General features: G+C 46.7%; 1 protein-coding gene across 1 annotated transcript; it reads right to left on the bottom strand.

Moving 5' to 3' along the window:
* Positions 1–710: 710 nt before the first annotated feature.
* On the bottom strand, positions 711–1309 carry LOC123181194 (non-specific lipid-transfer protein 2P-like). Its single transcript, XM_044593449.1, has one exon. The coding sequence runs from the start codon at positions 1219–1221 to the stop codon at positions 946–948; it is 276 nt and encodes a 91-aa protein (XP_044449384.1). The 5' UTR covers positions 1222–1309; the 3' UTR covers positions 711–945.
* Positions 1310–14130: the final 12821 nt, after the last annotated feature.

Here is a 14130-nt window from a genome sequence, read left to right as displayed (position 1 = left end):
GTTTTTGTAAGCTTTATTATAAGACGAAGGGAGTAGTTACAATGAAGCAGTACCTTGCGTACGAGCCTGGGCAGGTGCCCGGGCTCGCCGCGGGTACCAGCTCCGCCATTCCGGACGTTTACAATTAGATCACCGGTTTTTCTATCAGTGTGTACGGATGTGATGTGTCGACGCATTCGCGGACTCTGTTTTAAGAGCTGGGGTTGGAGATGTCCTAATGAGTTTATATCGTGTGCTCCGCAGTTCATGAACGGTGAGAGCTGTGAAAGTTCATATTTCGATGTTGAGAAACCACGCCAGTGTTTGCTTGGTTGCAAACCCACTGTGCGTGTGTCTCCATCACGCGACGGAGAGACGAAGCTTCAGAGTCATGACGGTCACGGCCATTGAAGGTCCACGCGCGCCAACGGTACAGGTTTATAATGAATGGCTCGACAGGATTATGTTTGGTCTTGAATGGGCTCTTAATTGGCTCAGCTGGCCATCGATGTGAACAACAGTGTAAGCGTTGAGTGGCATCTGTTTGCCCGTACATGTACTGTCCATTTAGTGATGCAGTGACCAGCTGACCATGACCTGATGACCAAGCAATATAGTAGCAACTTTTTGTTAAGGTGCGGATATATATTGTCGGAGGTACAGGAATTACACGAGATCGATCGACATCCATCGATAAAAATTGACAAAGGAGTAACAAACTACGCAGAGGCTGGATCAACACGTACACACCATTTTATTCTTGCACACGATACATGAACACACGATTGTATTCGAGAGGGAAAAAAAAGATACATGAAACACACGGTTCGCACGGAACTGTTCGACGGACGTCGTACCAGTAGCCATGGTAGGAGCTCGTACGTAGTACGTTACGTAGTAGTAGTAGTAGCAATAGGCGGCGGGGCGGTGCCTAGCACGCCGGCGCCGGCGGCGGAGGCCCGGCTCCTAGCACTTCGGTACGGCGATGCCGCAGCTGGTGAGGGTCTTGCCGGCGTTGCGGCTGTTGATGTAGCTGGAGTACGCGGGGTTGCGCGCGAACTTGCAGAAGCACCCCCGCTGACTCTTTAGGTTGTTGCAGCACGTCTTGGACGGCGGGGTCCCGCTGATGATCGGGGAGGTGCACACCGCCAGGCTCCCCGCGTTGCACTGCGCCGCTCCGCCCGTTGCCATCGCCGCCACCACCAGCGCCACCAGCACGAGCATCGCTGCGGCCTTCGCCATATGGCTCGACTTTCTTTTGATCGCAAACGTACGTGCCGCGGTGGTGGTGGTGGTGGAAGTGTGTGCAGTGGTTTGCAGTACACGGGAGGCACGTTGCCGCCAATTTATAGGCAGGAGGCGCCCTTGCAGAGGCACACCTGCGGAAGTAAGCCCCGGACATTTTGTACTTGACTAATCTGCCCTTACCGGGCTGGCAATTTTTTTTTTCAAGAGTACGCCAATGGCAAATTTTCATTCTGAATACAAGAGATTTGTGACACGCTGGTGCGGAGCACCGAACCTATTTTTCTTTGGGCTTTTAATTTTGATTTTTTTATCTTTTGAATCAAAAGTCTAAATTAAAAGACGACTTTTGAATGGGTTTTGACGAGTTTTTAAAACTTCAAACAAATTTCAAGTGCTGAAACTTGATAGAAATAAATGGCAAAATCAGCAAGTTTTGGAGATTAAAACTAAAAACTTGATATGCCCTTATGCGAAATACAACCATTTTATGGACCGCGAAGCACTCGTGCGGTTGAGCATGGCTGGACAAGTGCGTGCCCCCGCACATGCGCACCCTTGCGATTTTCCGCAATACCGTGCTGAAATGATTTATTTTCAGAAGGAAGTCAAAACCTCCTAGCCTCACACAACCAAAAATTATCTTTCACCGATCGATACTAATTATTGCTGATTTAGTATAACTACATGCAAGATATTGAGGCCAAAATATTCACTTATTACATGACAAGGAAAAGATTGATGAAAACACAACAAGAATGAGAAAAGAAAACACCAATAACTAAATCACTATTTCTGCAACAACCTTTAAGGAGTTGCGCCCTTGCCCGGACATCATTGGGTTCACCCTATAAAAGCGAGGACACGAAGCTTCACTCAAGATGCCATATCTAAGCAATTATGGCTAGAAACTCGTATTCGGCTAAAAAACTTGTGTTCAACTCATTTCCTCGCCGTGTCAGTCACCCCGAGCTCCTCCGCTGCCGTGGGAGATGTCCCAGCTGCTGACGCGCAGACCCGAAAGCTCCTCCTCATCATAGCACGACATCAGGCTCTAGCTGTCGAGCACTACGCGGCAGAGATCCAGAACCTGGGCACGGGCGCGCGAGTGTGGCTGGGCACCTTCAACACTGCAGAGGAGGTGGCGTCCGCATATGACACTACGGGCCAGGTGGTGCTCAATATTCCGGCGACGCACCCTACGCATATTTCCTCGCCCGTTCCATTACAGTCGTCTCCCTTGATGAGGAGGAGTATTGTTAGGTCAAGGCACAATTCAAGGCCGAGGCCGACGATGAAACCTATGTGGTGATGCTCGTCGAGACCGATCCGTAGCTCATCGTCAAGAATACAAGCATTCTTCGAGTCGAAGGAGGGCGAGCGCAAAAGATTGCAGGAGCTTGAGCAGGAGCACAAGAGGGACACCGAGATCGATGCGATTTTTGACTAAATCTTCCACAAGGAGGAGGAGGTAAAGTCATGGAGTAGATGTACTATCATTGACCACAAGACTGCTCCTCCGAAGGAGGGGTGATGGACATCTCCTCTGACGAGGACTTCGACGACTACCTTCGGCGTCACAATTCAGAGTAGAGCTAGTTCTACTATAACGTAGTGCTAGGAATCTAAGAATTATTAACATAGTAGTGTTTAAGTTATGTCGGTCCATATTCAATGTACAACATTTTGTATCAGAGTTCAAAATATGCAATAAACAACGTGGCTGATTCTCTTGTCATGCTAACATCTTGGAGCCTATGGAAACAAAGAAGCGCCAGGTTATTTGGCAACGTAAACCAACAGCGGAAGGAAGGGGAATTGAGCACCCAGATCATTGTTGACCATCATCTTTGGTCGCTGGCCAAAGGCTCTGGGGTTGCATCCTTATGTGATTAGCGCAGTTTGAGGGTCGGACCAGGCGTTAGAATGTTAAATATGTGTTCCACCATAAATCAACTTATGATTGGATGGTTAGGAGGGCAGTGGTATCCCCAATTTATCAGGGTTCAAGTCGTAGCTTGACACTGGTGCTCGCATTTTTCTGAATATTTCAGGCCTTCCGGCAATGTGCGTTTAGTGGGAGGAGACGTTTCCGTCAACTACGAAGGCGTCTGTGGCGACTTCGTCAATCATCAAGAATTCAAGATGATGTACCAACTCAATTTCTCGGGGGTGCTCATAAGGGTGAGTGTATGAGCGTCTGCGTGTGTACCGTGTTCTGAAAAAAAATTATGTGTTCCGTCTTGACGATAGCTATCTTGTAAATTGTGACTTGCTTCTCCTTCTATAATAAAATATGGCGTACTCTCACAAAAGAAAATTTAAGTGCTCATATCATGTTTCATTTTGCTTTTTAGATATTGGTCACCATTTTTTGGCCTGCTCAAAGAGCACAAAAAATTCTGATGACAAGAAATTTTCCTCTCTATCCCTAAAGATAACGGAGTTTTCCCACAAAATGCATTTTTTGCTAGTTCAATCTCGAAAATGAATGCTAGTCAGCAAAATCGGGCTGATCGTATGAACATTATTAGTTTGTACACTGTATCTCCAGTTTCTGGCTGTGCCACCGCACTTCCATGGCTGCATTTATATGTATGACAGGTACGTACCGCCAGCTTTGTCGTGCCGACAAGGATAGGGCATGGGTTGTGTTTATTGATCGACATCGACCAAGCCAGCCTATCGCTACTTTGCATGTGTACGTAGACCATGTGAAGAAAATCAACAGAATTATGTGAGTATCCATCTCGCACCGACTGCCGTATAACACCCGAAAACCTCGAAAAGAAACACCGGCCCAACATTCATGCCTCTGTAGAGCGCGTCGCTCAATATTGAAGCCAGTTTAAGGCGGACGCGACCTCTTACTGCCTCTGTCATTGAAGCATTCATGATAACTTTTTGTATGTCAAAAACGCCCTCAGATCACTACACAAATCAAAGTCTGCTGCACTCCTTCTGAAACTGGACATTGCCGGCGCTTTTGACTCTGTTTCTTGGGGGTACATGTTCGAACTCATGACTGAAATGGGCTTTGGTCCCCCTGGTGCGATCTGATGGTTGTTCTCTAGGGCTCGGCCTCGCCTCGGATCATGGTCAACGGGGAGCGGGGGCTGCCTTTCTTCCACAAGCAAGGGCTACGCCAAGGAGACCCTCTTTCCCCAATGCTCTTCGTCATTGCCATTGCCCCGCTGCACTGGCTTTTTGCCCGGGCTTACTCTGCTGGTGCTCTGACTCCCTTCCGCTTGCCGGCCTCTCGTCTCCGCGTCGGCCTCTACGCTGATGATGCAGCTCTTTTCATTGCTCCAACCACGGATGACATCCTCACTACGCGAGAAATTCTTCACCTGTTCGGCCTGGCCTCTGGTTTGAAAGCTAATGTGCAGAAGAGCATGTTCCTGCCAATTGCCTGCGATAGCATTGATCTTTGCACCCTGATCCTCAACTTTCCAGTGCCCCTTGGCCAATTCCCTTGCAAGTACCTTGGGCTGCCCTTGCACTTCCAGAAAATCGTCCGTGCCAACATACAGCCTACTCTGGACAAGATGGCTGCTAGATTGCAAATCTGGAGGGGCAGATGGCTCCGGATGCTCGCCTGAGTTTGGTTAACATTGTCCTCTCTGCTATCCCAATTCACCTGCTCATGGTATTCAAATTGGATGGCTGGGCCATCAAGCAGATGGACAAGCTTAGGAGGAACTTCCTGTGGCGTACAAGGCCGAACTTTGGCAAGGCCATGCCCTTGGTGAACTGGAGCATGGTCTGCCGCCCCAAGCATCATGGTGGCCTTGGCATCCTAGGCATAAGGCGGTTCAGCAGGGCCCTGCGGCTTCGTTGGAAGTGGTATGACTGGATTGACAAGGGACATCCTTGGGCTGGATCTGAATTACCTTGCGACAAGGAAGATCTTGCACTCTTCTCAGCCTGCACTCTGATCACTATTGGCAATGGTCTCATAGCCAGGTTCTGGCACGATCATTGGCTTGACGGACAGGCGCCGCACACTCTTGCTCCAGACATTTTCAAACTCTACTCTCGCAAGAGGATTTCTATACATGAGGCCATTACCAACCAAAAATGGGTGTTGAATCTGCATCACATCTCCTAGCAGACGGAGCTTCGTCAATTCGTCACCTTGTGGAACCGGGTTCAACAAGTCAATCTGTCGCCGGAGACGGAGGATTCCATTGCTTGGATCTGGAATGACTCCAACATATACTCAACCGCCACCGCTTATCAATGCCAATTCGCTGGTTCCTTCACCACCATGCACTTTGACAAGCTCTGGTCGACCAAGGTTGAGCCCAAGTGCCTTTTCTTCATGTGGGTGTGGCTGCGAGGTAGAATACTCACTAACAATAATCTGGAGACTAGGGGAATTCCACACTCTGAAAAATGCCACCTTTGTGACCAGCGGGATGAGACCCCTCTACACCTTATTCTCTGATGCCCCTTTGCAGCCATCTGGTTTCTTGTTGCTACTGATTTGGGCATCCCATCCCTATTTTCCGCGGCCCAACAAGAATCCTCCATCACTGCTTGGTGGAATGATTTCGCCTCCAGCCCGGGCAAGAAGGCGAAAAGTGCAGCCATTTACACCGCGTGGAACATATGGAAGGAGACGAATCACCAGGTCTTCTAGCACAAGGTTTTACAAGAGTCTACTATTCTACAACTTATCAAACAAGACATTCTACAGCTTGCCTTCTCCATTCATTGGCTCATTGATGTGGAGAACAGCCTAGAACCGGAACCAGATTGATGTAATTTTTTCCTTTCATGGTGGAGGTCACCTTAAAACCCGGTCTGTAATGCATCCTTTGTAGCACCTTTCCTCTCGTTCTTAATATATGGGCATCTCAATATGCCAATTCCTCAAAAATTGAAGCGGCGCGCCGGCTGAGGGCACCGCTCACGACACGTCTCCGGTGTCCGCGTCTGTTCAATGCCGAAGATGCATGACTGGACGGAATGGATATCTACCATGTCCGTTAAATGTCGTTGTCCGTCTGTCTCCAGCCATTAAGAAGGCTCCCAGGCCGAGAAACCCACTCCGGCACCGCCCATTAACGCACCTGGACGCCTCGCCTCACCGGGATGCGCTATATAAAGGCGGCCACACTCGGGTAACTCACACCACAACACCAGCCCCTCCACATCCTCCTTGCACTACATCTGCCATGACCGCCAACGGGAAAGCACTGTGGGACAGTGTATCACCGGGGATGAAGCACACGGTGGCCGCCCTTGCCGCCGCCTAGCATAGCCGCCGTGCCAGGCAGATCGAGGTCGGCTTGCCGGCCAGCTTGCCCTAGGTCTCCGACAACGAGGATGACACCACGATGGAGACAGGATCCTGCGACTCTGCCTTGGCTCCCGCGCCTCCTTTCACGCCAGCTTCACCATGGAACATGCAGAGGCGCAGTTCAACGTTGTCATGGCGGAGGTGCAGCCTGCGCCGGCGCCTTTATTGGCGTTCCAGCAGGTGCAGGAGGAACATGTTGTGGCGGCGGAGGGCCAGATCTACGGCGAGCGCGTGAGTGAGGAGGCTGTGGCGGCCATAGCCGCGGTGAACCCAAATTTTGTCGCGGAGAAGCGTGCCGTCTACGATGCCGTCCGCGTTCAAGTCGCCGCTCGGCAGGAAGCAGTAGCCATGGAGGCGCAACTGCAGGTGATCGCAGAGGATAACATAGCCAACTGCGCCTCCTACACGCCGCCGACAAACTATCAGCCCACCCGATGGGACGACGACAGGCGCCACCATTTCCCTCATGGACCTCACGCCCACTGGCGACAGACAAGGCGTGGACTCCTCTAAGGATGAGTAGGCCACGAGAGGCGGCGAGGCCTGGTGTCCCATGTGGGCTAATCCGTCTCCCGTGTTCTACTCTTCCTCGCCGGAGACCGCACCTTCACTTCATCGGTCTTATCGCCGGTGCTCATGGAGACGGAAAAAGGAGGACGGCACGGGCTTGGACGCCGGGCGCCACCGCCGTAGGATAGGTTTAGGGGCGAGTCTCTTTGTTTTGGTTTGAAATGTAGTTAAATCTGACATGTTTGTATGAAATCCATTATGTTTGTACGAAATCCGGCCGTGTTTGCATGAATCTCGTCGGGTTTGTTAAAAATAGTTTAAAATGTAAGCGACTAGCGTTGGATGTCGACCTCCCGCATCCATGTCCACAGACTGGTCCCTCCCTGTCCGTGGATAGATGTGGGAGTTTTTTGTGGGTTAGACCAGTCCATGAACATGGATGCGGGAGGTTTTTGTGGGTTGCCGTTGGAGATGCCCGTACACAAGTGTCATGCATATGACTAAACCTAGGAATAGTTTTGGCTTGACCTGGTGCACTGGGTCGGTTTTTGTGTCTGGGCTCGTTTGGTTTAGGTGTTAGTGGGCTGACCCTTCAAGAAGTGTTATTTAGTTTAGTTTCTCATAGCAAATGGGTGGGTATGGTCGTCTATGCAACTCGCCGTTTGTGACAGCTGCCATCACCACTCGCACATGGCTCAATTGCCCCCTCCGCGAAGACTATTCCAGGAAATGGTTCCAACCTACAAATGGACACTCAGTTTTAGTTCGGTTTAGGTGAAAAGTTAAATTGGTCAGGTTTTGGTTGGGTTGGTGGGAATATCAAATATGTTTAGTTTGGTTTGGACTGCCAAGTTTATCCATGCAGGTTTCGTTTAGGTATGGTGTAGTTTTCAAACCTTTCTCTGGATTACACATGACACTAGTCTATATTACCGTCTTTATAGTCATAGAAGTAGTGTCATACATGTTGTATATATTAGCTTGTAGACTTATTTTGTCTTGCGAAATTCTATGTAATGGTAATATATTATGTTATCAAAAACACCTCTATACTCATTAACTTCCTACTACATAGGCAAACTTGCCTTGGGGTGTGTTATGTTACTAGCTAAGGGTCGGTTCTTTTCCAACTTCTATGATTATTGTCAAAAGAAGTTAGAGCTCAAAAGAACTCGTTTTGGAGTTATGGGCTTAACTTATTTCCACCCCCTTTCATTCATAATGAGAAAAAGCTGGGGAAGGGGTGCTTCCCACAAAAGTTCACTTAAGATCGAAGGGGTATAGCGAAATGGCTCTATTGTTGCCTACATTACACTAGAAATGCCACTGCTTAGGCCCGCGTCACACCAAGGCCCCATGAGAAAAAGACACACGCACATGCTTGTTCCCTTTTCCCTCGTGCTCGTTCTCTTGCCCGCAACCGTAGGGTTCCTCCAAACAAGCCGCCATCACCATTGGTCCCATCTGCCCTGCTCCTCGACGCTAATCTATCTGGCGAGGCTACATGGACGGGGGGTAGGCCCCCATCTCCCCTACCGCCCCTTCTGGTGCTGCCCTTCCCACTCCCGGTCTCCAGCTTCTGCCCCACTATTGTCGAGCGAGTGCTCCACTCCGGCGGTCACCGCCCCACTCCGGCTGACGCCCCTGTTGATCCAGAGTTGGGCAATGGCGGTGGTTAAACCATTCCAATGACTGATCGATCTCCTAACCTCGGTCATGAAGGAGCAATGCCTACAATGGTGCATGACCAATTCCAGGTGGATGTGACAAATGAAGGAAATATGCCCTAGAGGCAATAATAAAGTTGTTATTTATATTTCCTTATATCATGATAAATGTTTATTATTCATGCTAGAGTTGTATTAACCGGAAACTTGATACATGTGTGGATACATAGACAAAACACAGTGTTCCTAGTAAGCCTCTACTAGACTAGCTCGTTAATCAAAGATGGTTAAGTTTCCTAACCATAGACATGTGTTGTCATTTGATGAATGGGATCACATCATTAGGAGAATGATGTGATGGACAAGACCCATCCGTTAGCTTAGCATAATGATCGTTAAGTTTTATTGCTATTGCTTTCTTCATGACTTATACATGTTCCTTTCACTATGAGATTATGCAACTCCCGAATACCGGAGGAATACCTTGTGTGCTATCAAACGTCACAACGTAACTGGGTGATTATAAAGATGCTCTACAAGTATCTCCGAAGGTGTTTGTTGGGTTGGCATAGATCGAGATTAGGATTTGTCATTCAGAGTATCGGAGAGGTATCTCTGGGCCCTCTCGGTAATGCACATCATGATAAGCCTTGCAAGCAATGTGACTAGTGAGTTAGTTGCGGGGCGATGCATTATGCAACGAGTAAAGTGACTTTCCGGTAACGATATTGAACTAGCTATGAAGATACCGACGATCGAATCTCAGGCAAGTAACATACCGATGACAAAGGGAATTACGTATGTTGTCATTATGGTTTGATCGATAAAGATCTTCGTAGAATATGTAGGAACCAATATGATCATCAGTTTCTGCTGTTGGTTATTGACCGGAGAGGTGTCTCGGTCATGTCTACATAGTTCTCGAACACGTAGGGACCGCACGCTTGACGTTCGATGACGATTTGTATTATATGAGTTATGTGATTTGGTGACCGAATGTTGTTCGGAGTCCCGGATGAGATCACGGACATGATGAGGAGTCTCGAAATGGTCGAAAGGTAAAGATTGATATATTGGATGATAGTATTCTGACACCGGAAGTATTTCGGATTGTATCGGGTACATATCGGAGTACCGGGGGGGGGGGGTTACCGGAAACCCCCGGGGGAAGATATGGGCCATATGGGCCATAGGAGGGAGGCAAACCAGCCCACATAGGGGTGGCGCCCCCCCCCCAGGGAGGAGTCCGAATTGGACTAAGGGAGGGGGCGACGCCCTCCTTTCCTTCTCCCTCTCTCTCTCTCTCTCTCTCTCTCTCTCTCCCCTTCCCCCTTTCCCCCTCCGATAAAAGGAAGGGATAATTAAATTTATGCCCCTAGTTGTGTCCCACTCGTCTGTTTTACCCCTAATTCCCAAAAGTCACCGGTTCTGTCCAAGTCACTTTGCTCCTCTTATGCTTTTGCCCTTTGACCGTTTGACCATCAATTTGAAAACTTCATAACTAATTCATTCCGATTTACCACTATCATTTTGGGGTTATGCATTAGAGACAGGTGCATTCACGTTAAATAGGGAACCATCTAAATCCGTTGAGACGACACTATATGAACTGTGGTTTGGCAAGAAACCAAAGTTGTCATTTCTTAAAGTTCAGCACACGTTCAGCTCGATGACGTCCCGCGAACTCCGATCCAGCAGAGCTTCACGGGAGAGTTCCGTCAGCACGACGGCGTGATGATGGTGATGATGTTGCTACCGACGTAGGGCTTCGCCTAAGCACCGCTACGATATGACCGAGGTGGAATATGGTGAAGGGGGGCACCGCACACGGTTGGGATAGATCAACAGATCAACTTGTGTGTCTTGGGGTGCCCCCTGCCCCCGTATATAAAGGAGCAAGGGGGGAGGCCGGCCGGCCCTATAGGGCGCGCCAGGAGGAGGAGTCCTCCTCCTAGTGGGAGTAGGACTCCCCTTTCCTAGTCTCACTAGGAGGGGGAAGGAAGGAGAGGGGGAGGAGAAGGAAAGAGGGGGCGCAGCCCCTCCCCTTGTCCAATTTGGACTAGGCCCATGGGGGGCACGCAGCCAGCCCTCGTGGCTTTTCCTCTTATTCCCTTAAAGCCCACTAAAGCCCATATGTACTCCCGTATTCCCGTAACTCCACCGGTACTCCGAAAAATACCCGAATCACTCGGAACATTTCCGATGTCCGAATATAGTCGTCCAATATATCGATCTTTATGTCTCGACCATTTCGAGACTCCTCGTCATGTTCCCGATCTCATCCGGGACTCCGAACTACCTTCGGTACATCAAAACACATAAACTCATAATATAAATCGTCACCGAACTTTAAGCGTGCAGACCCTACGAGTTCGAGAACTATGTAGACATGACCGAGACACGTCTCCGGTCAATAACCAATAGCGGAACCTGGATGCTCATATTGGCTCCCACATATTCTACGAAGATCTTTATCGGTCAAACCGCATAACAACATATGGTGTTCCCTTTGTCATCGGTATGTTACTTGCCCGAGATTCGATCGTCGGTATCTCAATACCTTGTTCAATCTGGTTACCGGCAAGTCTCTTTACTCGTTCCGTAATACATCATCCCGCAACTAACTCATTAGTTACAATGCTTGCAAGGCTTATAGTGATGTGTATTACCGAGTGGGCCCAGAGATACCTCTCCGACAATTGGAGTGACAAATCCTAATCTTGAAATACGCCAACTCAACAAGTACCTTCGGAGACACCTGTAGAGCACCTTTATAATCATCCAGTTACGTTGTGACGTTTGGTAGCACACAAAGTGTTCCTCCGGTAAACGGGAGTTGCATAATCTCATAGTCATAGGAACATGTATAAGTCATGAAGAAAGCAATAGCAACATACTAAACGATCAAGTGCTAAGCTAACAGGATGGGTCAAGTCAATCACATCATTCTCCTAATGATGTGATCTCGTTAATCAAATGACAACTCATGTCAATGGCTAGGAAACTTAACCATCTTTGATTAACGAGCTAGTCAAGTAGAGGCATACTAGTGACATTCTGTTTGTCTATGTATTCACACATGTATCAAGTTTCTGGTTAATACAATTCTAGCATGAATAATAAAAATTTATCATGTAATAAGGAAATAAATAATAACTTTATTATTGCCTCTAGGGCATATTTCCTTCATTGGGATGATGTGGATGATAGTTGATTTGATTATGTGAAAAAAAAACATAAACTTTTGCGCCCAGTAGCAGAATTGTTTAAATTCACTGGAACGTGAATTTGATCTGATTTGTTTACACGTGATTGATATACAAATTTCCCACATTGTCGTAATTTTTCAGAATTTTTAGAGTTGCAGAAGTATGAGCATAATTCAGATCATTACTGACTATTCTATTTTTGACAGATTCTGTTTTCAATGCATAGTTTGCTTGTCTTATAGTTTCTATGTATAAATTATGGAAATGATAGAGTACTGTAGGCATTGTGTGAGAACAATTATGAATATTGTCTTGACAGTACCAAAGTGAATGATTTGCTCTTTATTATACTAACGCATCTTACGAAGTTCTGTTAAGTTTTGTGTGATTGAAGTTTTCAATTTTCGGGTGAGATATCGACATGAGGAGAATAAGGAGTGACAAGTCCCTAAGCTTGGGAATGCCCAAGGCACCCACAAGGTAATATTCAAGGAAGATCCAAGGAACTAAGCTTGGGGATGCCCTAGAAGGCCTCCCCTCTTTCGTCTTCAACATTATCGGTAACCTCACTTGGAGCTATATTTTCATTCGTCACATGATATGAGTTTTGCTTCGGGCATCATTTTATTTTGTTAGGATTTTCTTGCTGTTATTTAGATAATGTTTTGCATCTTTTATTCAATAAAGGTGGCAAGCATAGCCTTCACCATGCTTATTTTTCAAGTATATGAGTTGTTGTTTCAAAACAGAAAGTTTATCGCTGTTGCAAAATTCCCGAGAAAAGTCAGAATGTGATAAAATGTTGAAAGTTTTTGCACAAAAAGCTATGATAAATTTTCTACAGTGTGGTAAATTTTCAGAATTTTTGAAGTTAGATAAGTATGAATCTTCTTGCATTCTTTACAGACTGTCCTGTTTAGACAGATTGTTATTATGTTTGCATTGTTTGCTTGTTTAATGATTCTATTTGAGGATATGAGTATTAAATATGCAGAGGCATTTAGTATGCAATGTTAAATTTTAAGTTTAGTGATTTGTTATAGTAGAGAGTGATAAGGTGTTCCATTGATTTATACTAACTTATCTCACGAGTTCGTGTTGAGTTTTGTGTGGATGAAGTTTTTAAGATTTAGGGAAACCGTGATATAAAAGGAATTAAGGAGACACAAAAGCTCAAGTTTGGGGATACCCAAGGCATCCAAAGATAACATTTCAAGAAGTCTCAAGCATCTAAGCTTGGGGATGCCCCGGTAGGCATCCCACCTTTCTTCGTCAACAATTATAAGTTAGCCTCGGTTGAGCCTTAGTTTTAGCTTCTTCACATGGTGTGTGCTATTCTTAGAATGTCATTTTATTTTGTTTTGCTTGCTGTTTTAATAAAATACTTAGATCTGAAAGTTTTTAAATAAGAGAGAGTCCTCGCATCGCTACCTATTTACTTAACTACTCATTTGATCTTCACATATATCTTTTTGGAGTAGTTTGTCGAACACCCTCATGCTTCACTTATATTATTTTGAGAGTTGATAATAGTGATGAAAATGTGCACAAGCTATGAAATTGGTCCCAAAGTGATGGATATTCAAGAAGGATATAATAAAAACTCTCATGTAGATAATTGGATATGATAAATTTGATTCCTTGCAATAGTTTTAAGATATGGAGATAGTAATATGTGAGTCATGTTGGTGAGTAATTGTGCTTTAGTAAGAATATTGGTGTTAAGGTTTGTGATTCCCTATACAAGCACGAAACTCAATAGTTATCCAATGAAGTTACATCATACTTGTGGTGCATTATTCGATCTTAGTTATGTTTAATGCTCGTTTATGATCGTTTTCGTTCTTTGGTTGGTCGCTTCTCAATCTATTTGCTAGCCTCCATTTGTACTAAGTGGGAATACTACTTGTGCATCCACAATCCTTAAACCCAGTTTTGCCACATGAGTTGTGCCGCCCCAAGACCGACGCTTCAGACGCCTTCCATGTTTTCCGTTGTCACCGGGTGTTTTATTTGTTTGTTGCATTTCATCATGGCATCATCTGCATTGCATCGGCACTCGTTGCCGTCATTGTTTTCAAACTTGCATCCCCTCGTAGTTGCCGTGTCCCCCCTTGCTTTCGTTGACCGTTCCGAGACCAACCTTGTTCTTTATTTTCCCTCTTGCCTAAACCGGAGTCTCTTCGCATAGTGCATCGACCCCTCGCCCCGT

This window comes from Triticum aestivum, chromosome 1D (genome assembly GCF_018294505.1).
Source record: "Triticum aestivum cultivar Chinese Spring chromosome 1D, IWGSC CS RefSeq v2.1, whole genome shotgun sequence".
Lineage (NCBI taxonomy): Eukaryota > Viridiplantae > Streptophyta > Magnoliopsida > Poales > Poaceae > Triticum > Triticum aestivum.
The sequence above is the reverse complement of the archived record's forward strand: the minus strand, read 5'-3'. Positions and strand labels throughout refer to the sequence as shown.